Source organism: Tinamus guttatus, unplaced genomic scaffold, assembly GCF_059628265.1.
Source record: "Tinamus guttatus ecotype Peru unplaced genomic scaffold, ASM5962826v1 Tinamus_guttatus_pri_ptg000732l, whole genome shotgun sequence".
Taxonomy (NCBI): domain Eukaryota; kingdom Metazoa; phylum Chordata; class Aves; order Tinamiformes; family Tinamidae; genus Tinamus; species Tinamus guttatus.
In genome coordinates, this window is record NW_028289266.1 from 624268 (window position 1) to 649920 (window position 25653).

General features: G+C 53.8%; 1 protein-coding gene and 3 pseudogenes across 1 annotated transcript; 3 read left to right on the top strand and 1 right to left on the bottom strand.

The window, feature by feature from the left end:
• Positions 1–1783: 1783 nt before the first annotated feature.
• On the top strand, positions 1784–2089 carry LOC148591601 (feather keratin Cos1-2 pseudogene; annotated as a pseudogene).
• Positions 2090–5351: 3262 nt separating this feature from the next.
• Positions 5352–6138, top strand: LOC148591602 (feather keratin Cos2-3 pseudogene; annotated as a pseudogene).
• Positions 6139–6381: 243 nt separating this feature from the next.
• LOC148591603 (uncharacterized) lies at positions 6382–24005 on the bottom strand. The gene is given in 8 exon segments (XM_088537202.1): positions 6382–6411; positions 7970–8044; positions 8046–8296; positions 8824–8875; positions 8988–9103; positions 14004–14135; positions 20905–21210; positions 23999–24005. Coding segments are annotated over 8 exon segments (969 nt in total).
• Positions 18379–18684, top strand: LOC148591604 (feather keratin Cos1-2 pseudogene; annotated as a pseudogene).
• Positions 24006–25653: the final 1648 nt, after the last annotated feature.

The window sequence follows — 25653 nt, forward strand, 5'->3', positions numbered from 1 at the left end:
CCCAGCCTGCGCCCGCCGCCCCCGCCACAACACGCTGCCCTGCTCGGGTCAGGCAGCCCCTGGCGCTGCCGCTGTGCCCAGAGCAGAGCGCTGCCCGGGCACACACTGCCCCCGCTGCAGCCCCTGCCACAAAGAGGGTCTTTTCCTGGTGCTCCCTGGGGACTAGCAGCAAGTGCTGGGGGGTGAATTGGACGTCTCTGGCCTCCCACTGCAGCAGCTGCTGGGCGCTCACATTTCAGGCAGTGCCAGGAAGATGCTGGTGGCTGAACACCAAAGGAGACAGCAGCTCTTTGGTTCTTCCTGCACAACCCAGGGGGGCTCTTCTTTCTCTCACAGGCAGCAGCATCAGGACACATGGTTCAGCACTGCATAGCTTGGTCTTGGAAACTCAGTGCCAGGTCGATGAAGTATAGGGATGCCCTTGGCATTGACCAGGTATGAGGGGCCTGCATCCCATGCCCGATATCATCAACACTGGCCTGAAGGCAGAGACATAGGGGGATGGTCAGCATGAGGAGGGCAGGATTTCTCAGTGTTACTCCCTCCTGTACCTAAAGCCAACGTGACCCTTGGGACCTCCTTAGTACAGGACACAGGAGATGTGTTCTGCCTGAAGAAGCACAGTCTGATGTCTACCAGGCTCTGCAACCTTTGTGCACTAAACAAGGGAGAGTAGCCCTGCTACGAACAGCATGAACATCCCCTCGTAGTGAGGGCCACACAAGGAGAGGCAGATATGCCGCTGCTCATGCACGCCTGCGAGGAATCATGCACAAACCTGTGCACCCAGATGCACTCACACAAATGCTGTGTTTACACAAGGGCACACAAGAAAAAGAACTTGCCCGTAAGGACAAGTCTCTGTGAACTCACTGAGGGAAATGCTGCTTCGTGCATGGGATGGTGCCCAACGGGGTCTCCGGTCAAGAATTGCTGGAATCAGGCCCCTTCCGGCCAACAGGGCCATGAGAAAACCCACACGAATGACTCAGGCCAACATCCCCTGCCCGCATGCCTCCATTCCTCTGCCATTGAGCTGACTCTTCCAAGCACACTCACCTGTTCCTGCCTGGAAGTCCTCAGCCCTTTCATCCGAGCATTCAGAACAAAACTTCATAGCAGCACGGACACGGCTTAAAGCAGGAAATGAAAAGACAGCAATGTAGGAAACAAAAATACGGCCCATATCATTAAGTGGGATGTTTTGCATTGGAGAGGAGCTTGTCAGAAAATTGTCACCTCTGTCAAGCAGGCCTGTGACCTGGGGGCAGTGCAGGACCAGTATAAAAGGCAGTCCCAGTGCTGGCTCTCTCATCCACTTCACTCCATCCTTCTTTGCGGGAACCAGGTGAGTCTGAAGGCCTTTTCCCTTCTTCCTCCTGCCTGGAGACAAGGTCTGTCTTTGGTGGCAGTGTCAGCTGATCCTGTCTCTGTAACCTTGTAAGGCTTGGAGGTCCTCTTTTGTGGGAGAGGGAAGGGAAGGGAAGGCAAGGCAAGGGAAGGGAAGGTCTTGCTGAGAGAGAAGTTGGCATTTGTCCGCAGTGGTTTGATGGGTATGGGGTAGTCAGCAGCCTTCCTGGGCCTGCTGGTTCTTGGCAAGCCCTTGGCAGGGCAAGGTAAAGGAGCCCCTGTGCCTGTGCCCTGCACACACTTGAGGTCCCAGCCCAGCAGACCTCATGGCAGAGCAGAGCTCCTCGTGGCACAATCCCAGGCTGTGCCTCATGCACTCAGCTGCTCTGCCTCCTCCCTGGCCTCTCTCACAGGTGCCTCCAGCTCCTCAATCATGTCCTGCTGTGACCCGTGCGTGCCATGCCGGCCCTGCGGGCCCACCCCGCTGGCCAACAGCTGCAACGAGCCCTGTGTCAGGCAGTGCCAGCCCTCCACCATTGTCATCCAGCCCTCTCCTGTGGTGGTGACCCTGCCCGGACCCATCCTCAGCTCCTTCCCGCAGAACACCGTCGTGGGATCCTCCACCTCCGCTGCCGTTGGCCGCATCCTCAGCTGTGAGGGAGTCCCCATCGACTCCGACTGCTGTGACCTCTCCAGGTTTTCCAGCCTCTCTTGTGGCCGAAGGTGTCCCCCCTGCTAAAGCCATGAGTAGTGACACCAGAAAAGGACCACCAGGAATCCAGAAGCTGATGCCACTTTAAAGATCTAGATGTAGGCCATGGATTTCCTAGAGGCTAAGAATCCAAGGCTCCCCTGGCAAAAGGGGATCAGGAAAGGGGTTCGCCTGGGCTCTCTTGAAACACAGCCCATGCCTACCTTGCCTGTCAGCCAAAGGGGCTCCTGCTGCACCCTCTCCTTCTCTGTGGACAGCAGACACGTGTCCCAAGAAAACTCTGCCATGGTCAAGGGAGGCACATTCTTGGCTGCTCCTGCTGCTCCCTATCCTGCTAACCTCCTCTTGGAGTAACCACCTTTCCCTCTTTAGACTCATTAAAGTTCTATTGCATGCAAGCCTGGATGTCCATGTGGTGTTTCCTCTGAGGACGGTATCTCAAGGAGCAAAGGGAGAAGGCATGGCGGTTGGGAGAGGTGTGGGCAGTGAGGGAGGGCTGTCCAGGAGGGCTGGCGGGGGCTGGCGGGAGAGTGAGGAGGAGCTGTGGGGAGATGGAGAGAGGGGCGGAGCACTAGTTAGGAATGGGGAGACCCAGCCAGAGCCGGGAGGGCTCGGTCCTCGCTTTGCTGCCACCCCAAGTGTCCAGCCCCAGCCACAACACGCCACCACTTAGGCATTACCCGGTGAACCGTGGCACCGCTGCTCTGCCCAGAGCAGAGCGCTGCCCGCCCACACCCAGCGCCCCGACCCTTCATGCACGGCGGCAGCGCCACCTCCTCTCACTGTGTCTCTCACGGCACAGTAATACACGGCGGCTTCCCGCCAGTGGGGCTGGGACAGGCGCAGGGTGCTGGAGCGGCGGTCTGCGGCGATGAGCAGGGTCCCTGGTGGCTCCAGCACTGCTTTCTCTCCTGGTCTGGCACCTGTTGCTATCAGCTGCGGTGACTGCTGTCGGCACTGCTGGTACCACTGAATAGAGTCAGCAGCAATGCCCGGGTGTGAGCAGGTGATGTTGATGCTGGTGCCCTCACTGGCCTCTGCCAGTGGCTCCTGCTGCACCTGGGCTCTTCCCACAGCCACTGCCAAGAAGAGAAAGAAGGATATGAATGGCTGAAAATTGTTTTCCTGCTTGCTCCAATATCTTCTTCTTGGGACAAATCCCAGTTTAACAGCGTAGCACTGGTGAAGCAGAGGAACCAAAAAGGACATGGGAGATAGGGGACTGTGAAGGAAAAGTTCTTTGGTTCTTTGCAAGTTACTATGTTAGAGCAAATGGATAAAGAGCAGAAAGGAAATGAATGAGAGAGGCGAGGAAAGGACATGGAGGTGAATATTGTGGATGAAAAGTAGCAGTGATATAAATGGCTTGTGGAAGGGACTGGGCTTGACGAGCTGGTGTGCAGGAGGAAGGAGGTCAGAGAAGCAGCTGCAGGAGCAGGGCACCCCCGTCCTCCCTTCCCGCCATTAACGCTACGTGTCCCGTCTGGGCGCACCCAGCAGCAGCGCGGCCAGCGCCGCCAGCCCCGCGCCCCGGCCCCGCCGCATCGCGCCGCGCCGCGCTGCCCCCCGCCAGCAGCGACTCTGCTGCGGCGCCGCCGCCTCCTCTCGGCCGCCGCCGCCAGCTCCGCCCCGGGGCTGCGCCCTGGCCCGGCGCCGGCCCCGCTCTCGCTCTCGCTCTCCTGCTCGGGGTCTGCCGCGGCCGGGCCACGTCTCACGCTGGGATCTCCACCGTCAGGCTGAGAGCAGGGCAGGGGAGAGGCCCTTCAGGCAGTGATGTCACACACTGCCACTAGCGCGGCTGCCTTCAAAGAAGAGCAGGGACTGGGGGATCGTTCCAAAAAACACCAAAAGACTTGGAAAGGTCAAGTCAGCAAGAATTGCTGAGGGTTTGAATATCAAGCAGAGATCCTGCCCTGCCTGACATCACGTGGCCATGCCACAACACTGGGTAACCAGTGACAAGCACATAGTCATCAAGGGCTCTCTTCATATGACCCAGCACTTCCCTGGGAATCAATGGAAACCTCCGTGTCTTGCACATGTCCTCACCTGGAAGGAGAGAGAGAGGAAGTGCTGGACATGCCAGCGCTGAGAAGGCTGCTGTCGTCGTGTTCTCCTAGAGCGGCCACTCTTTGCTGCCAGGAGGGAGAGGTTCTCATCAGACCCAGGCTGCAGATCCTACCCTGAAACCTGCCAACATGGCTGTGCTTATCGTGCCGGCAAACCGTGTGTGGCCCTGCTGCTTCCAGGCAGGGAGGCTTCTCCTCTGCCAGGATATACAGGCTCAGAGCAGAACAAGATCCAGGTTGGGTTTAGACCCAGGGCCTGGATGTCCCTTCCCCTCTGTTCTTAGGAGGGCTGGGTGGTGTCCAGCACAAGGGGTGTCATGCTGTATCCCAGTGAGAAGCCCCCGGTGTGCTGGCATGAGGAGACTGCCAGAAGACATGTAGGACCCATCCCCACCCTGCTGCATGGCTGCATCTTCTCCGCTGAGCTGCTTCTGCTTGTCCATCCCTGTGAGCAGGAGCTCCCTGTGCTCCACGTGCTCCCTGGCAGTGCTGGGCCAGGGCTGACTGCAGAGCCCAGCTAGGCCACCAGGCCCCAGCAAAACCCCATCTCCAGCAGGCCATTAGGGTCAGGGGTGGTGCAAAGCACCCACCTAATCCCCAGCCCTGCCAACCCGCCTTTCCCAAATCCACTATTTGTCCACATCACCAGATAAGCGGGGAGCTCTCTTTCAGCACTCACAGGGGTTGCCTGTTCAGAGAGAAGAGGAACAGGAACAGCTCAGTAGATGTGTCCAGGAGCTGCGTTAGGAGGGAGAGACATGAAACGCTGCAGAGCAGCTCACCTGATCCTGGGGTGTGGACTAGAGCCCACTGGAGGGGGCTGGGAGGGAGGCTGAGTGAAGGACTTGCCCATCCTCACACATAGGAGACCTTGGGCTGCATTTGGGGACTGCAGGGTGGGGAGCAGCTGCCCCCCTTCCTGAGAATGGGGACACAAACAACCCTGAGGAGTGTCTGCCGTCACCTGTGCACCAGGGACTCCTCCAACTCAACACAAGAGGTTGTGACCTCTTCTGCCCACATTGTTGCTCAGGAAATCCTTGGGGCTCCCATCCCATCTCACAGAAGTTTCCTTCTGTGAGGGACCAGGCACGCATTAAACAAGGAAATGAGATGGCAGCCCAGAGGAAGCAAGAGTACAGCCCATGTCATTAGCTGGGATGTTTTCTGTTCATTAGGAGCATCTCAGAAAATGGTCACTTCTGCCAAAAGCGCTGTTGTTCCTGGGGCAGTGCAGGCCCACTATAAAAGCCAGCACTACTCCCTCGCTGTTTCAGCCACTTCCTTCACCTCCTCCTCCGTGTGAGCCAGGTGAGTGGGAAGCCCTTTGTCCTCCTCCTTCTCCTGTGGCTGGTCTCAGGCAAGACCTGCTCCCTCATCGCAGGCTGGCTCTTGGAGCTGCTGGTCAAGGGAGGGAGAAGGGGGAAGAAGGGTCTAGATCAGAGAGAGGCCGGGGCTGGACTAAGGTGACTCCTGGTTATGGGCAATGCAGGACCTTCCCTGGGCATTCACGCTCTGTGCAGGACCCTGGCAGGCCAAGGGCAAGGAGAAGCAGCCTGTGCGTCTCCCTGCAGAGACTGACACTCACAGCCCAGCAGCTGCCTTGGCTCCTTCCCAGCAGGAGACAGGATGCTGCTCACACACCCCCCTGCTCTGCTTCCTCCCTGTCCTCTCTCCCAGCTGCACCTCCAGAGCCCACCCATGTCCTGCTACAAACCGTGCGTGCCATGCCGGCCCTGCGGGCCCACCCCGCTGGCCAACAGCTGCAACAAGCCCTGTGTCAGGCAGTGCCAGGCCTCCACTGTCGTCATTGATCCCCCTCCCGTGCTGGTTGCCCTGCCCGGACCCATCCTCAGCTCCTTCCCACAGAACACCGTCGTGGGATCCTCCACATCTGCTGCCGTTGGCCACATCCTCAGCTGTGAGGGAGTCCCCGTCAACTCCGACTGCTGTGACCTCTCCAGGTTTTCCAGCCTCTACTGCGGCAGGAGGTGTCCCCCCTGCTAAAGCCACTGATGATGGCACTGGAAAAGGACCACAAGGAATCCACAAGTTGATGACTTATTTGCAGGCCATTGATTGAGAGGCTGAGAATCCCCGTGTCCCCTTGTAAAAGAAAGACACAAAAGGAACTAGACCGGTCTCCCAGAAAACCCTTTCTGAACCCTTTTCTGAACTTCCTTTTCTTCCCTTCTCTCCCCTTTCTGTGTTGGCTTCTGCTCCACTGGCCATGACACCCTCTGAAGCCAGTCAAGGCTGCACCTGCTGCACCCTCTCCTTCTGTGGGCGTAGCAGACACACGCCCTGAGAAAACTCTGCCCTGGTGACAGGATTCACATTCTTGGCTGCTCCTGGTGCTCCCTGTCATGGGGACCACATCTTGGAGCAACCACATTTCCCTCTTTAGATTCAATAAAGTTCTGTTGCATCCAAGCCTGAATGTCCATGTGGTGTTTCCTCTGAGGACAGTGCCTACAGCTGTAGGGGGAAAAGGCATTGCTGGTGTGGGCTGAGGTAGGTGGGCAATTCAGGTCAACAATTCAATGTGATCTTCTCCTTTCCCAAAGCAATGGCAGGGGCAGACACCTTTCATTGGCCCCTTTCATGCACTGACCCTGGGAGCTGACCAAAGCCTCTGTGGCTACTGCAGAGCCAGCGGCCATCAGTGCTGCCTGTGCTCAGTATCTGCCCAGAAACCCACGTGTGGCTATGGAGCTTGTCGTGCAGAAGGGGGCTTGAGCGCTGCTGTCCTTGAGGGAGCAGCCCAGGATGGCAGGAAGCCTTGGGAAGTGAGTGACCCCACAAGCTCTTGGGGAAGCGACTTCTTCTTCTGCATTGTGCAGGGCTGTGGGAGGAGGCTTGGAGAGAAAAAATGAGAGAGAGAGAATGGCAGGAGGTGAGGATAGTGGGAGAAAGAGGCTCATTGACAGACCAGGACCTCTTCCCCTCACTCTCCCATCCAGCACCAGAATGAATATGCTCTACTCCCAAGAGCAGAGTTTTTGGCTGCAGGTCCCCTATGCTGCCTTCACAACATGTGCAGCACCTCATGCCAGCTCTGTGTTGCACTTGAGTGCTGCATTCAGGGAACTCACTGGGTTCTATGGGGTCTCCAGGGATGGGGGCTGGACATGGGTTCTCACCATGAGGGACAGTGCATGGGGACAGATCACTCTCTTCCCCTGGGGGAAACAGAAAATGGCCACATGCGGGCCCCCACTCCGGGGACTGTGACTGTGGCCCCAGTGTCTCCATCCTCCTGACTAGAGAGCTCTGGTCAGCAGAAGGGCACACACAGCCCCTGGATACTTGACCATGTACTTCCTAGAAAATGTGCAGGGTGGACCAGTGTGGAGCAATAAGTGTTGCAACCATGTAGCTCCAGGAGGCAGCCCAGACAACATGACCTGACATTTCGTTACTGGGGGCAACCGATGCTGAAGTATGCTACAATCTGGAGCATGAGATCAGCTGGAAGAGCTTCGTGCAGCAGAGAAAAGGGCAAGGGCCACAGGTCTGGGCATAGCACTGGAAAGAAGGGGTCTCTTTTGTATGTCTGTGGCTAGTCCATGAGGCAAGTGGGAGAGCAGATGATGCCGGGAGATCTCTAGAAAGGCTCTGTTTCCTCCCTTGACATCAACAGGGTGGGTTATGTTAGTCTGAGCCACATGGGCACAGGAGTTCCCTGCCTACTGCTGGGAAGAGAGGAGAGGGAGAAGGAGAGGGGATGGGGGGGGGGAGGAGAGGAGAGGAGAGAGGCGATGCGAGGCGAGGCGAGGAGAGGCGGCCCCGGCGCGCGCAGCCGCAGCGCCCCCCGGCGGCAGCGGCCGGCACCGACCCCAGCAGCCGCCCCCGCGCCCGCCCCGCCCCCGCGCCGGTTCCTGCCCGGCCGCAGCCCCGGCCGGTCCCGCCGGGGCTCCCAGCGCGCAGTAATAGACCGCCGCGTCCCGCCGCCGGGGCCGGGAGAGCTGCAGGGCGCTGGACACGGCCTTGGAGTCTTTGAAAATTAGTGCGATGAACGTCGGACCTTGTCCTGGGAGCTGCCGGTACCAGTAGATGGACTCGCTCGTCTGTATGTTGGGGTGTGAGCAGGTGATGTTGACGGCTTTGCCCTCGGTGGTCTCTGCCGATGGCTCCTGCTGGATCTGGGCTTTGCCAGCAGCCGCTGTGGAGGAAGAAGACAAAAATACTGAAAATCTCTTTTTTCCTAGCTTCAACAGCTGCTTCTGCAGGAGCATCCGTGAGAAAGGGCAAAGCTGAGGGAAGCGGGACAGAGGCTGAAGGGACAGAGGGTTTCCTGCAGCCAGTATGTATAGTGCAAAATGACGTCTTCATCAGACTGCAGAAAAAGTTTGCATGGATGCATGAGTGGATGAGTTTTCTAGTCAGGCATGTGGATGGATGGATGAAAGCAGGGAAAGAAGACAGGAGAGAAAAGGTGTGATGGTAAGTGAAGGCCATGAGATTTCAGGGCAAGAAGAAATGCTAAATGCACAGGGGAAAGGATCGACAGATGGCATGAGAGAGTAGCACAGCTGAAAAAGAGAAAGGGAGGGGGTTGCTAAAGGAGGGAGGCTGAAAGACCCCCTTAAAAAGCAAGATCAAAAGACCCAGCGCTGTCCCCGCGGAGAAGCCCCCGGCCACAGCCCCGGCTCCCCCCAGGCCGCCCCCGCCGGCGGCAGCGCCGCGCACCCAGCAGCAGCGCGGCCAGCGCCGCCAGCCCCGCGCCCCGGCCCCGCCGCATCGCGCCGCGCCGCGCTGCCCCCGCCAGCAGCGACTCTGCTGCGGCGCCGCCGCCTCCTCTCGGCCGCCGCCGCCAGCTCCGCCCCGGGGCTGCGCCCTGGCCCGGCTCCGGCCCCGCTCTCGCTTTCGTGGTCGGGGTCGGAGTCGTTCTCGGCCGAGCCGAGTTCTCTCACCAGGACTGCACACGAGGACTTGCACAGGATGACTGTATCACCACTGCTGATGGAATCTAGGAAGCAGGTGGTTCGGCAGCCCTCCCATTCCGGCATGGTTTTCAAGACAGATCCAGTAGCGTTGATCTAACCTTAGTCCCGGATCTAGTCGATGGTTTATATCTAAGAATGAGAACAAACTCCTCCACTGTAAAGAATCCCAAGACTAAGTCCCACATATATCCTTATGTGCAAAGCAATCACCTAAGAAGGGGGGGAGCCCTCAACCTTGCTGACTTAGCTCTGGTGGTGTTCGTGGAGAACACGACTCAGAATCATAGGCCCCATGGGCTTGTTTTCTACTCAAGTTGAATTTCCACGAGGTCAATATGATTTCCACTCCCCCTTCTCCGCCCCTAGATATTTTCATCATACAACAGGGGTCCAAGCTTGAAGTTCCTGTGTACATTTTGCATGTGCTGTGTCATGTTAATGTTACAGCTTACAGGTCTCAAGGCCTCACAGCTGTTCATAGCTGCTTGCAAACACTAGTTATCTGTTTCACTGATTTCCAGCAAAAGGGGGTGGAGTGCACCTGCCCCATGACAGTATATTTCCCCTCCTCCCTTCTCCCCTAACCCCTCCCAAAATACCTACTTCCAGTCCTAGTAAAAATGCAGCACTCAAGTCACAAACTGAGTGTATCAAGATGCTTTCCTAGAAGATGAAGTAGATACTTCTGATCATATCCGTCAAAGGCCAGACATCTTGTACATATTTCACCCACCCTGATCTCCACTTTTCCTATTTAATCTTCATAGGTTGGCTGTAAGGATACTGTGGGAGAGAGTGTTGGAAGTTCTTGGTAAACACCATGAGAGCAGAATGTCCTCCGATCTTGTGGAGTCCTGTGAACCAGTTGTGGAGCCATGTGCCCTGTGTGTATGGCTCACTTCATCACATAATGGGAGTGAAACCATCACATAATGGGAGTTATGCTGAGGACTAGCCAGACCATCTCCTTCAGAGTTTGCATCCTTCAGTTGTTCTTTCTTCTGTCCCTAGGCTCCACGGAATGTTTTCTCCAGCCTGTCCTGGCTTTTGACTGCTGTTTAGCCATATGTCACCCTTTGAGATACAACTCCCTCATGAACAACGTCTTCTCTGCTCAGCTGGCCCTTGGCTTGTGGCTGGGAGGCTTTCTGGCCATCTCACTGCTGGCTTTTCTTACAGCCAGGCTGACATTCTGTGGGCCAAAAGTCATCAATCATTTTCTTTATGATATAGACTCCTGCCTTGCCCTCGCCTGCACGGACGCGCGGCCTGTGGAGCTGGCCACCGTCCTCATTTCCATCCTTGCTGTAGTGGTCTCCTGTGTGGTGACCCTGGTCTCCTACATGTACATCATCTCGGCCATCCTGAGAATCCAAACAGCCCAAGGCCACAGGAAAGCTTTTTCCAGCTGCTCTGCCCATCTCATGGTTGTTACAATATGGTATGGCTCCACCATATTTCTGGATGTCAGACCATCAGCCCAGAACTCCTTGGGTGTGAACAAACTTGTTAACACCTTTAACACTGTTGTAACTCCCTTATTGAACCCCTTCTTCTACACACTCAGAAATAGGGAAGTGGCACAAGCTCTGCAGAAGGCTTTCCAGAAGAAGTGAAGGAGCTTCTCAAAAGGCCTTGATGTGAGCAACAGATTCATTTCCCTCTGCCTCCTGCCCCAACAAGTTCCTCGCCTCGCAATACGTGCATCTGTGCACCAAAAGGCGGCAAGAAACCAGCAGATCCAGCACGAGTTCAGCTCAATCACCTCTATGCTTTCAGATGTTCGAGGTGAAGGCTGAGGTGGAGCTTGATGCCCACCACTCTCTATTCACTCGGCATAAATCTAGAGGGCTTCATAGTGCTCCAAAGGTCATCCCTGAGAAGGACCATGAATCCCACCTCATCCATGAGGTGATTTGTGAATCAAGTTCTTAAAGGCTTAACTTTGCCAGGGATTGGTGCAAATCCTCTAAAAATTTTCAATACACAGATCCTTGCGTTAGGGAAGTGGACATATAGTCTCCCTTTTCACCCGTTATTGTCTGGGTGTATCTAGGCAACCTTCTTGTGGCTCTTTCATTTGATCGTCCTTAGACACAGGTGTTTGAGCATGGCTGGTATGTCTAGCAGTAACTCTTATTCCTGGCATAAGACTATCAACAAAGTTTACATTCTCATTTCCAGCCCACCTCCATTTTCTCAGTGTATTTATTATTTTTCATTAAACATCCTCCAAACCCTATGCTTTGTGCTGGGTGAGTCAGCGTATTTCCACACCTACAGTTCCGCACCAGTTTTAAGCAGACCGTCTTTGCATACATTTTTGGTTTTGTTGTGGAATCACTTAGAGGTATCTTGCAGTCACCAGAAAGCAGAATCCTTTCACTAAGTGGCAGAGTTCTGAAATGGCAGCTGCGTAGGAGGTCTGCCTTTACACTCAGTGGAAGAAGATTAGCACTTCCAAAAGGCACTTTCTTTTACTTTTCCTAGGCCTTGAGTTTCAGAACAAGATGAATCATGTTCCTAAAGTTCCTCTTTCTGTACATTAACAATGAAGGGAGTCCATGTGACCCTCAGTACCACAGAATGGTTGAGACTGGAAGGCACCTCTGAAGATCATCTAGTGGAACCTTCTGTCAAGCAGGGCCACAGTTGTCACTAGAACAGGCTGCCCATATTGTCATTTAGATGTCTGTGGAATATCTCCAAGGATGAAGACTCCTTGTCTCTGGAAAGCCTGTTCCAGACTTCCATCACCAACAACGAAACCCCCTCAAAAAACTCCCTTCAGACATTTAAATGCACTTCTAAGATCTTCCCTCAGTCTTCTCCAGGCTAAAGAATCCCAGTTCTCTCAGCCTTTCCTCAAAGAGAGATACTCAGGCCCTTGAGCATCTTAGTGGCCCTTTGTTGGTCTCATGCCAGGAGCTCTCTCTCTCTCTTGCCCTGGGGAACCCAGAACTGGACATTGTACTGCAGATGTGGCCTCATGAGGGCTGAGGGGAAGGATCCCTTGCCTCCACCTGCTGACAACACTCTCTCTAGTGCACCCCAAGATACCATTGGCTTTTTTATTTTATTTATTTATTTTTTTGTCCACATGACCACTTTGCTGGCTTGCAGTTGATTTGTGGTGCACTAGGACATACACATCCTTCTCTGCAAAGCTGCTTTCCAATAGATTACCTCCCAGCCTGTACTGATACATATACTGATACCTGTACTGATACATACACACATACTCTCACCAGAGCCCATGGACTTGTCCATGTCCAGTTTACTTAAGTGATCTTTAATCTCTATCAGCAGCTCCTAGTTCATTTGTGCAGACCTCCTGACACTTTTGTTTGCTTTCTTCTGTGTTGGGAGGCACCATTCTTGGGCTTGCAAGAGGAAAGGCTTGAATATCCACCTGCTCCCTTGGATTTCTCTTCTCTCCAACTCTGCAAAGACATACCTCATGGCTTTGGAGTTCTCTCAACAAGGGATTTGAAGCAGTTGGAATTCCAGTTGGAGCTGGAGTTCAGGCAATTCCCCGAGCAGACTGAATTCTGTTCTCCTGGGGTCAACAGTTCTGACTTGGCTTTTTTCCCTCTTTCCTCCTCTCAGCTTGTGAACTCCACTATCTCACAGTGGCACCAGCCAAAGCTGCCCCCAGCTTGCACATTTCCCAGTAGTTCTTCCTTCTTTGAAAGTAGGAGTCTGTCCTCTCCTTGTCAGCTCCTGCATCACCTCTCTTAGGAAGTTATTGTTGTGCACTGCAGAAACCTCCTGGCTTAGTGGCTTCCTGCTGTGTTGATCCGCTGGCAGATATTGACTTGGTTAAAGTCCTCCATGAGCACGAGGGCCTACAAATCTGGTGCTTCCTCAAACTTTCTGAAAAAGGCCTCATCCATCTCTTCTTCCCAATAAGACCACCTATAGCAAACACTCTTTATTCAGGGCTTGAAATATGCCTGCTTCCTGCTTCTGCCACTATATGTGCCACATATATATGTGCCACTATACATACTGGCACATCTAGAGGCACTATATGCAAGAGAGATTGCCATCCAAAGCAAGAATAAACCCCATCCACCCACCATCCTATACACAGTGCTCCATATACAAGTTGATTGTCACTGGGGGAGGCAAATGCATCAGGAAAGCTTGGAGCCTGTCCAATGCTCCCCATCAGCCAAAGAGACTCCCCTGCCTCCCGAGTCACAGTCCTGATTCCTGCTCAAGCAGTGCCACCATCCCTGAGGGCCTTTGGGAACACCCAGCCTGGGAAAGTGCATCCTGCTGCTGCTGTGGCCAAATGTTCTGTACAGACAATGAACAAGTGATCCGGAAAGTGATTGCAAGGCTTGGATGTGACCCAGAGCGATTCCTTCCAGTCCTGGTGCTCTGCTGGGAGATCCAGTCACAGAATCGCAGAAGGACTGAGGTTGGAAGGGCCCTCTGGAGATCATGTAGTGCAGATCAGAAGAGTCCATACGCTCTCTGTTCAACTCATTGCAAGTGTGGTCCCATCCAGGGTGCAGAGGGAAAAGCCTTCCATAGCAGAGGCTTTGTGACAAACTTCTACTTCCTATGAGGCTGAGGACACCAGCCCCTTTGAGAAACAGTCTTTTGGCAGGATGATTCCTTGCTGCAAAGGGGAAATGCTGTTAGGAGTATCCTGGGGGCATCTTCCTCAGACCCTAGCCTTGCCCAAAGGCACTTCCACCCTCCTCCCCACCTCAGCTTTTTGCACAGCCAAGGAAGCTTCCTGCACCAGGGTGTCTTGCACAGCACAGAGGTACAAGGCAGTGTCAGAGACCTGCACTTCCTCCAGCTGCAGCAGACTCAATTTCCCTGTGATGTTCAGCAATGCGGTGAATCGGCCACTCTCCTTGAGACCAGCTGTTGCCTGATAGAAGATCAGCTGTGGAGCTTGACCTCTCCTCTGCTGGTACCAGGACAAGCCATAAAACCCAGACGACTGATAGGTGCAGGTAGTCTGGAAAGTGCCTCTCTCCTCAACTGTGACTAGACCGTCTTTCTGAGTCACGGTGGTCTGGCCCATGGCATCTGGAAGAAAGTCAGGAATCAGGGATTGAGAGGGGAGAGGCTTGAGGATGCAGTGCCCTTTGGAAGACGACCCCTTCTCCCCTCCTGTGCAGCAATGCAGTGAGTACAGTTTTGGGCAGGAGCTTGGCCTTCTTGCTTCAGTGCAAGGATAATCCCTTCGCCCTGATAGGATGCTCCTGTGAGAGATCTCTGCTGTGGCCCTGCTCCTCAGGCTCCTGCTGCACAGGGGTCAGGTTGTCTTCGCTGCCCTCCTGTGCTGGGACCAGAACACCTGTAGTGGGGTGAGGGCTCTGGAGAGGTGCTGCAAAAAAAGTTGACTCCCACTCCCCATTTCCTGTCACCTCATCTGCCTTTCCAGCCATGGGAAAGGAGAAAAAAGAAAGCCATGTCCTTGCTGATATGCAGAAAAGCTTTGTATGGTCAAGACATGCTGCATTGCGTGTGGCAGCCAGCACACAGACTGGGACTCCACAGTAACCTCAGTGGGATAGGAGCTTGCCAAGGGCTCCATCAACTCCATCAACAAGTCCTGTAGCTGGGTTGCAAGGTAGGAATGAGGGAATGCAGAGAGCAGAGAGCTGCTGCAGTGACACCTGTGTAAAACACAGGGGCTTGGATGCATCAGAAGAGAGAGGCAGAGAGAGAGGGATGTCTGGGGAAAGGAAAGCAGGAGAAGGGGTCTGAGGTGATCAGAGGATGGGGTGTTTCTTTGCTCTCTCATATTTTATTGATCATTGCTGACAGCATCTCCCAAACACAGGTGCAAAACACCCATGAGATCCTGCCCCACAGAGCAGAGCCCTTCAGACACCTGGTGAGGAGGGCAGTGTTTCCTGACGAAAAACTAAACTAAGAGTAAATAAAGACTCCTTACCTAGTGATGTCCCCAGGAGGGCAGTGAGGACGAGGTATCTGAGGTACATGCTGAGACGGAGCCTGCTGTTTGTGTGAGAGACAGTCAGAAAAGCACCTGCCAGCTGCAAGAGAACTGAGCTGACGGAAAGGACCCTGTGAGGGGAACACAGAAGGGAAGGGAAGACAACAGGGTTGTTCTTAGCACGCCTGAAATGTGCTGTCTGCAGTTCTCCCTCTTCTGGCAGGGACCCGTGTTGCTCCCCAGGCAGCAGCCCACTCCATGTCTTCATGATGGCATGAAGGAAGCTGCAGGTTCCCCAAGGTAGGAGGTGAGGGTTGCAGGGCTGTTGCCTCCGTGGAGCCCTCAGCTCCCCACCTAGAAATGTGTGTTCTCCTGCACACCACTGCTTGGTCATCTGGGGAGTTCAGGGGGTTTCCCCACTGGGATTTCCTCCCCTTCCCCTGAGATGCTGCTATTCCTCCTAGGAGCAGCTGTCACTGTGATTCCTACCACTCTAGCCTCTCTTTCCTCTGCTGCCTGGGAACAGCTCTTCCTGGAACGGCCAGAGCTAGTTGGGACCCTGCACTTGTGGGAAGGGTGAGTTTTGGGAGATGAGCGAGGGCAAGTGCAGAGCTGTAGTGGGATTGCCAGGAAGGAGCTGGGAAGGCAAATGCAGGCCAGCTAGAGAAGTTGTCAGTGTGGCCTTGTGTTTGTATGGACAGTGAGTGCATGACATTGCATAGTGTGTGCTGGACAGCAGAGCTGCGTGGTAGCGCTGAGATTTCTGTGGCAAGGATGTCTAGAGAGACACTTGATGGCCAAGTGTTTCAATCACCTCCACCATCCTTGGAGTGTTTGAACCTCCTCTGCCCCAGGCTCCAAATCATGTGACCAAGGGCTGAACACTGAAGGCCACAGCCACAATTTTGACAGGAGCTTAACAGAATGTTCAGGTCAGCTGTGGTCAATGAAAAGCCCCCGAAAGAGGCTTCCAACAGCAACCATCCAAACCACCTCCCAGCAAGGGAGAAGTGTCCCTGGTATCTGCTGGAATCTAGTACCCAAACAAATACTGGGGCCTGCACCCAACTCTACACAGGATGAAGAAAGAATCCTTGCATGTATGCGGTCACCCAGCTTGGCCCTGCAGACTATTGGGAAGTAGAGAACATCAGGCACCAGCCGAGGGGCCTGCACCCAGGTGTACAGCTCAATAACCTAGAGGGGCTTCTTGCTCTTTTCTCCAATGTAGAGAAGCCTCCTCAGGGGAAATTCCTCCAGGAATGGCACCTGCTGCAGAGATCCACACACACATCCAGAAACACTCCCGCTCGCTGCCAAGGGAAAAGAGATCCCATCAGACACCTCTTGTTTCACAGTAGGTCGCTCTCTTCACTCTTCTGCATACATGGCCCTCGACTGCTTGAGACACGCCATGTCTCAGGAGATCCCTCGTTGGGCAAGCACAATGACTACCCGCTCTTCATCTCCTCCCATGGATGCCTGCTCCAAGGATCCTTCATGACTTCTCATATGGGATCTCTTGCTAACATGGTCAGCAGGAGCTACAGAAGGCAGCTTTTCTGCACAGTTCCTGTCATTCACAGGCCTCTTCTCAAACGGGCTTCAGGGTCTCTGGGCTCAGCTCAGGCCATGGATAGTAGCAAGTGGTACCCAGGTCTTTCCTCTAGAGGAAAAGGACACCTAGACACTGTTCACTTCCCTTCCCCATTGCTGCTGCAGTCCCAGTCATTCCCAGCTGGAGACAACAGTGGAAGCTGAAGGAGGCAGTGAGGAAAATGTGGGCAGGGGAGCAGTAGCCGAGGGGAGATGAAGAGAGGGTTGGAGGGCCCAATAGGAGCAGGAGAGAAGCGATTGGAGCGGGAGAGCTGGGTCCGTGCTTAGTGGGGCGAGCACCGGCTGGGACCCTGGCCCCACTGCCCCAGCGGCTCCAGCCCCTCTGCCGGGAGCAGGACTGGCCTCTGGGTGCCCACAGCTCCGGCTGCCTCCTCTGCTGCTGCCTCCAGCCTGCGCCCACTGCCCCTGCCACATCGCGCTGCCCTGCTCGGGTCGGGCAGCCCCTGGTGCTGCTGCTGTGCCCAGAGCAGAGCGCTGCCCACGCACACACCGCCCCCGCTGCAGCTCCTGCCACAAAGAGGGTCTTTTCCTGCTGCTCCCTGGGGACTAGCACCATGGGGAACAGCATGAACATCCCCTCGTAGTGAGGGCCACACGAGGAGAGGCAGATATGCCCCTGCTCTTCCACGTCTGCATAGAGTCATGCAAAAACCTGTGCACCCAGATGGACTCACACAAATGCTGCGGGCACACAAGGGTACACGAGAGAAAGAACTTGCCCCTAAGGTCGAGTCTCTGTGAACTCACCGGGGGAAATGCTGGGAGCCACACGGCATGGGCAAGGGTCAAGCAGCAAGGGCAAGGACTCCTCCTGAAACCTGCTTTGTGCATGGGATGGTGCCCAATGGGGTGTCCGGTCAAGAATTGCTGGAATCGGGCCCCTTCCGACTAACAGGGCCACAAGAAAACCCACACGAATGACTCAGGCCAACATCCCCTGCCTGCATGCCTCTGCCATTGAGCTGACTCTTCCAGGCACACTGACCTGTTCCTGCCTGGAAGTCCTCAGGCCTTTCATCTGAGCATTCAGAACAAAACTTCATGGCAGCACGGACACGGCTTAAAGCAGGAAATGAAAAGACAGCGATGTAGGAAACAAAAACACAGCCCATATCATTAAGTGGGATGTTTTGCATTGGAGAGGAGCTTGTCAGAAAATTGTCACCTCTGTCAAGCAGGCCTGTGACCTGGGGGCAGTGCAGGACCAGTATAAAAGGCAGCTCCAATGCAGGCTCTCTCATCCACTTCTCTCCATCCTCCTTTGTGGGAACCAGGTGAGTCTGAAGGCCTTTTCTCTCCTTCCTCCTCCTTGGAGACAAGGTCTGTCTTTGGTGGCAGTCTCAGCTGATCCTGTCTCTGTAACCTTGTGAGGCTTGGAGCTCCTCTTTTTGGGAGAGCGAAGGGAAGGGAAGGGAAGGGAAGCCAAAGGAAGGGAAGGGAAGGGAAGGGAAGGGAAGGAAAGGGAAGGGAAGTCAAGGGAAGTCAAGAGAAGCTGGCATTTGTCTGCAGTTGTTTGTGGGGTATGGGGTAGTCAGCAGCCTTCCTGGGCCTGCTGGTTCTTGGCAAGCTCTTGGCAGGGCAAGGTAAAGGAGCCATGTGCCTGTGCCCTGCACACACTTGAGGTCCCAGCCCAGCAGACCTCATGGCAGAGCAGAGCTCCTCATGGCACAATCCCAGGCTGTGCCTCATGCACTCAGCTGCTCTGCCTCCTCCCTGGCCTCTCTCACAGGTGCCTCCAGCTCCTCAGTCATGTCCTGCTGTGACCCGTGTGTGCCATGCCGGCCCTGCGGGCCCACCCCGCTGGCCAACAGCTGCAACGAGCCCTGTGTCAGGCAGTGCCAGCCCTCCACCATTGTCATCCAGCCCTCTCCTGTGGTGGTGTCCCTGCCCGGACCCATCCTCAGCTCCTTCCCGCAGAACACCGTTGTGGGATCCTCCACCTCCGCTGCCGTTGGCCGCATCCTCAGCTGTGAGGGAGTCCCCATCGACTCCGATTGCTGTGACCTCTCCAGATTTTCCAGCCTCTCTTGTGGCCGAAGGTGTCCCCCCTGCTAAAGCCATGAGTGGTGACACCAGAAAAGGACCACCAGGAATCCAGAAGCTGATGCCACTTTAAAGATCTAGATGTAGCCCATTGATTTCCTAGAGGCTAAGAATCCGAGGCTCCCCTGGCAAAAGGGGATCAGGAAAGGGGTTTGCCTGGGCTCTCTAAAAACACAGCCCATGTCTAACTTGCCTGTCTTCCACTCTCTCCTCTTTCTCTATTGTCTTCTGCTCCACTGGCCATGACAGCCCTCCAGTCAGCCAAAGGGGCTCCTGCTGCGCCCTCTCCTTCTCTGCGGACAGCAGAACACGTGTCCCGAGAAAACTCTGCTGTGGTCAAAGGAGACACATTCTTGGCTGCTCCTGCTGCTCCCTCCTCTGTTTACCTCATCTTGGAGTAACCACCTTTCCCTCTTGAGACTCAATAAAGTTCTATTGCATCCAAGCCTGGATGTCCATGTGGTGTTTCCTCTGAGGATGGTATCTCAAGGAGCAAAGGGAGAAGGCATGGCTGCTGGGGGAGGTGTGGGCAGTGAGGGAGGGCTGTTCAGGAGGGCCACTCTGGCTTTGGCTGATGCTCTTGGGCATCGGCTACACCAAAAGCCCCAGCAACCAGAGGCCTTCACCAGATGCATTAGGATGAGAAATGTAGAGAAGCTTAAGACCACAGTGAGAGGGGAGGTACAAGTGGAGAATGTCTTCTGGAAATGGAAAGATGCAGCAATGTGGAGAACTTCCAAGAGGTCAAAACCTAGGATGAGAAGCAGAGTACTGGGAAGGATTGGAGCAGATCCCAGGAAGTCAGGGATACCCATGAGGCTTTTACCAGAGAAGGGCTTCAGGAGAAGACCAGAATCACAACTGAAATGTGCAATGTTCAACAACATTCTCAACATTGCTGCAGAGATTTGCTGCAGCAGTATCACCTGGGTGAAGGTCACCACAAAACCCAATGCCCACACACATGGTTGTGTGGTTGAGTTTGGAAGGGACCTCTAGAGATCATCTAGTCCAACCCCCCTGCTCAAGCAGGGACATGTAGAGTACGTGACACGGGTCGCACATCACCCTTGGCAGAGGTTCATGCTGGAAAACTCAGAGCATGTGACTTCACCATGTCCAAATGAAAGCTTTCATTTGGGAAATGTCAAACATTTGGTCAGGGCCTATTTCAAAGAAAAGATCTTTCAATGCCAACCAAATGGATGGTTTTCTGAGGAGAGTGAGGGGAAGGGCACATCTGTAGTGGGAGTGCCTGAAAGGAGCTGGGGAGGCAAATGCAGGTCAGCTAGAGAAGCTGTCAGTGTGGACTTGTGTTTGCACGGACAGCGACTAAATGAAGCTGCTTAGTATGTAGTGGAAAGAAGAGCTGAGTGGTAGAGCTGAGATTTCTGTGGCAAGGATGTCTCGAGATAGCCGAAGGTCTCAAGCACATCCATCATCCTTGCAGTGTTCGCACCAAAGGAGCAATTACTGCTCTGTCCAAGGCTCCCTGGCAGCTGACCAAAGCCTGAACACTCAAGACTGGCCCAGCCTTCAGCTAGGAGTTGGACATGCAGTTCATGACAGAGGTCACTGAAAAGGATATGAACGCGGCTGCTGGAAACCTCTGTCTCTTTGTCCCACCTAGAAATAGCAACCAGGAAACCATCTCCCTGCAAGGCAGAAGTGTCCTTGGTGTCTCCTAACATCTAGCACCCAAACACACTCAGGGGCTTGCACTTAAGTCTGTAAACTTGTCAGCAGTTCCCCACAACACAGTTACAAAGGGCAGCTGAGGTGGGATAGGGCTCAACTTCCTCCCTGTCTCTGAAGCACATGACATGAGACCTGCTGGGAGCACAGGGAGCTCCCTCCTCTTCCTCTCCCTGAGGAGGAAGCCACCTGGAGGCTTTGCTGGCTGCTCCCCACAACCCTGCCGGAACGGTCAGTCCTGGCTGGAGGCAGCGTTTGGGTCTGGGGGGGGCAGGCAGCGAAATGCGGGAGAGTGAGGAGGAGCTGTGGGGAGATGGAGAGAGGGACAGAGCACTAGTTAGGAGTGGGAGAGACCCAGGCAGAGCGGGGAGGGTTCGGTCCTCGCTTTGCTGCGACCCAAGGTACCGACCGCCCGGTCACACGGGGCCCCCACTCAGGCATTACCCAGTGAACACTGGCACCGCCGCTCTGCCCAGAGCAGAGCGCTGCCCACCCACACCCAGCGCCCCGACCCTTCATGCAGGGCGGCAGCGCCACCTCCTCTCAGTGTGTCTCTCACGGCACAGTAATACACGGCGGCATCCTGCCAGCGGGGCTGGGAGAGACGCAGGGCGCTGGAGCGGCGCTCTGCACCCACAAGCAGGGTCCCTGCCGGCTCCGACACAGCCTTGGAGTCTTTTAAAGTGCTCGCGATGAATGTCGGACCTCGTCCTGGGAGCTGCCGGTACCAGTGGATGTACTCACTGGTCTGTATGTTTGGGTGTGAGCAGGTGATGTTGACGGCTTTGCCCTCGGTGGTCTCTGCCGATGGCTCCTGCTGGATCTGGGCTTTGCCAGCAGCCGCTGTGCAGGAAGAAGATAAAAATACTGAAAATCTCTTTCTTCCTAGCTTCAACAGCTGCCTCTGCAGGAGCATCCATGAGAAAGGGCAAAGCTGAGAGAAAGCATTAGCGGGACAGAGGTTGAAGGGACAGAGGGGGACACGCAGCCAGTGTACATTGTGCAGAATTGCTGCCTTCATCAGACTGCAGAAGAAGTTTGCGTGGATGCATGAGTGGATGAGTTTTCTAGTCAGTCATGTGGACGGATGGATGAAAGCAGGGAGAGAAAAGGTGTGCTGGTAAGTGAAGGACATGAGATTTCAGGGAAAGAAGAAATGCTGAATGCACAGGGGAAAGAATCGACAGATGGCATGAGAGAGCAGCACAGCTGAAAAAGAGAAAGGGAGGTGGCAGATAAAGGAGTGAGGCTGAAAGACCCCCTTAAAAAGCAAGATCAAAAGACCCAGCGCTGTCCCCACGGAGAAGCCCCCGGCCACAGCCCCGGCTCCCCCCAGGCCGCCCCCGCCGGCGGCAGCGCCGCGCACCCAGCAGCAGCGCGGCCAGCGCCGCCAGCCCCGCGCCCCGGCCCCGCCGCATCGCGCCGCGCCGCGCTGCCCCCCGCCAGCAGCGACTCTGCTGCGGCGCCGCCGCCTCCTCTCGGCCGCCGCCGCCAGCTCCGCCCCGGGGCTGCGCCCTGGCCCGGCGCCGGCCCCGCTCTCGCTCTCGCTCTCCTGCTCGAGGTTGGAGTCGTTCTTGGGCAAGCCCAGTTCCCTCAACCAGGACTGCACACGACGACTTGCACAGGATGACTGTATCACCGCTGCTGATGGAATCTAGGAAGATGGTGGTTCGGCAGCCCTCCTATTCCGGCATGATTTTCAAGACAGATCCACTGGCGTTGATCTAACCTTAGTCCCAGATCTAGTCAATGGTTTATATCTAAGGGGTTACTTAGGAGAACTTGTTGAGTCCTGAAGCTCCAAAGGAACCCCCTGGCTTCCTCCACTCCTCCTGAATGCGCCTGTGTGCGGCTGGATCCAATCTGAGTTGCAGGCTTGGCCAATGGTTTATGTCTAAGGGCTTTGACATGCAATGGCTACACTCTCATAGATACTATAAAATATTCCTTATCACAGTAGACGAGCAGAGGGAATGTGTTTAGTGAGCTCAGATGTCAGAATGAGAATAAACTCCTCTACTGTAAAGAATCCCAAGGTTAAGTCTCAAAGCATATATGCACAAAGCAATCACCTAAGAAGAGGGAGAGCCCTCAACCTCAAGGATTTAGCTCTGGGGGTGTCCACAGAGAACATGACTCAGAATCGGAAACCGCATGGGCTGTTTTTCTACTCAAGTTGAATTTTCATGTGGTCAATATGATTTCCACACCCCACCCCCCCCTTCTCCACCCCAGATATTTTCAGTATACAGCAGGTGTCCAAGCTTGAATTTTCTGTGTACATGTTGCATTTAGAGAAGCACGGGCTGTGTCGTGTTAATGTTGCATCTTTCATGAGAAACACAGGTCTCAAGGCCCCACAGCTGATCATAGCTGCTTGCAAACGCTAGTTATCTGTTTCCCTGATTTCCAGCAAAAGGGGGGTGGAGTGCACCTACCACATGACACTATATTTCTTCCCCTCTCTTCTCCCCCCTGCCAAAATACCTACTTGCAGTCTTAGTAAAAATGCAGCACTCGAGTCACAAATTGAGTGGATCAAGATGCTTTCCTAGAAGATGGAGTAGACTTCTGATCACATCCTTCAAAGGCCAGACATCCCGTACATATTTCACCCACCCTGATCTCCACTTTTTCTATTTAATCTTCATAGATTGGCTGTAAGGATACTGTTGGAGAGAGTGTTGAAGTTGTTGGTAAAGGTCATGGGAGCAGAAAGTCCTCTGATGTTGTGGAGTCCTGTGAACCTGTTGTGGAGCCATGTGCCCTGTGTACATGGCTCACTTCATCACATAATGGGAGTGAAACCATCAGCTGCTGTAGAGCCCTGTTCAAGCACCTCCACCGCCTACCATAGCTGAACCTCATACCCATGTCCCAAGTATTCCAGAGAGAGAGAGAGAGAGGCAGCAGGCAGAGGGATTTGTGTGCAGGAGTTGGGCAGTGTGCTCCAATTGCCTATGCCTGCCCCATGGGCAGCACTCTTTCCTTAACATTAACCAAGCCCTTAAACATGACATAGGAGTTGTAGAAGATGACTCTGTGACTTACAGCATCTCTCTGTGGTTTCTATCATTTTACAACATCTCTCTGTGGCAGCCTTGGGCAAGGAAGAAAGCTTCCTTTGAGTGCCAATCTTCTCTGATAACTCCAGATGACTAATGTGTTTTTTGTTTATTTGTTTTCTTGCCTTTGTTTTCTTTCTTTTTTTTTTTCTGAGACAGCTGTTAGTCTTTCCTATGCATTGGTGCACAAAAAATTATGTTTCTAAGGGAGGGGTGGCCTGAGCTGTGTTAGACAGTAGCTCTTGGAGAGCTGAGGCCTCAGCGTGCCTGCTTCTCTTCACTGCTGATCAGTAGAGCAAAGCAAGTGACTGAGCAGGGACACCTGCTCTGCAGGCAGGGGAGATCAATAGCCTATAGTCAAGTCTTGTGTGCTTAGAGCTTACATGTCCACTTAGATGAAGATGGAAGACTTAGGCTGCTGTTAGATGTTGTGACAGCTGAAAGGACATAGGTGAATCCCACCTTTCCAGCTGACCCTACCCATCCTTTGAGATGTGGATGTTTCAGGCAACCGCATGACAAGAAATTGCCACACAAGAAAACATTGAGTTCCTGCCAAGGCTCACATTCCATGGTGGATAGATGGGGAAAAAATTGTCAGCCCCTTGAGAGAATTGCATTCCTGTTCTTTAATTAGCCACTGTGAAGAGAGAACACTATCCAATTTCAACAAGCTTGTGCAAAGCCCAAGAGATCAAACCCCTTGTGGCACAGGGAGGAAAAATTCAAAACAGGCTCCTTTGCACAGCCAGTTAGAGCTTCAGTGTGTGAACAAGGTGAGTGTGGGAATATTCTTATGCGACGGATTCGGGGGAGTTCTATATATTCTTTATTATAATAAAAAAGACAGTTTCTTCTTCTTTTTTTTTTTTTATTATTATTTTTCCTGCTGAGAACTCCCCCAGCATTTTTTTCCCTTTTATCTGTGAAGATTTTGTTTGTCCTGTTTTTCTCTGCTGCGTGGTGTCATTACCTGGAGGTAAAGTGGAGCTAATTTACTGTGTGTGTGTGCACGCTAATGCCCCTTTGCAGAGGTAAAGTGGTGGCTGTGAGGGGAAGGAAAAGCAGGAATGCAAGCTGCCACTGCCCAATGGGTGGAAGGGAAGGAATCAACATCAGGCAAATGTATACATTTTGAGGTGAGTCATAACGGTGTTCACTTCTCTTGGTAAGAGACTTGAGAAGGAAGTAGATGAAATGCCTCAGATTGGCCAGCTTCCCAACACAGTTGCACTGGGTGGGATTCAGGTTAGTGAGTCTGACCTGCAGAAGGTGACCCATGGATGCCTCTGCCTACGTTGGAACATCTGACATGAGCTGGTTGCTAGACTCCTTTCCTCACAGTATATATACCCAGGGAGATATTGGCACTTCTGGAGTGCTTTTAGCTCTCTCTGATAAGCCCTATTTTAATGTGGTCATCCTAAATTCCTCCCGTGGCTTTCACACGGCAAAATTTTGGAGCTGAGTCCTACCCTGATTAACTATATTGCAAAGCAGGTCTCTGGAGGTAATAGAGGTAACTCTGAAAGCTTCCCGCCATTAGACCTTGGAAGAAGGGGAATTCATGAGACCAGGACTTCTTAAATAACACCTGTCCTTCTAGTCTGTTGTGCTATCCCACTGCCACCTCAGTTTGAAGTCCCTGTGATCAAGTGACCTAAAAGAGATGAGAAAATCTCCTCCAGTGTCATCTTCTCTTTTGAGTATCTCAGTTGTATTTGCTGAATTTGTAACTCGGTCTTCCGTTCATCCTGAGGAGTGCAGCTATGCTCTTCCCTTCCTCAGTGCTACAGCCTTGCATGGAGGTGAAGACTCTCAGGCTGTCTTTTGCCCTTCCCTGAAGGAAAGGGATTTTCATCTCTCAGAAGAAGCCATTATAGCCACTATGTTCTATAGAAGACCCTTGCACTTGGTCACATAAAGAATTCTCCACGTTACACTGAGTGCGGTGCCTGGTCTTCAGAGTCATATTCAACTGTCCAAACATAGACATGGTTTAGCTGATGCCTTTAAATTAAGGTAAAAAAAACCCTCCCTAAGGTACTTCAGTCACTATCTCAGGCAGCAGGTAGCACAGGTAGAACTTTTCCCTGCTCTCAATAAGTTTTTTTTTGTTTTGTTTCTTTTTTTTGGGGGGAGGGGGGACCTTGGGGATGAGAGGAATGAGGTGGAGTGATCATGTACAATCTCTGGTAGCCCGTTTACCTACCAGTAGGCT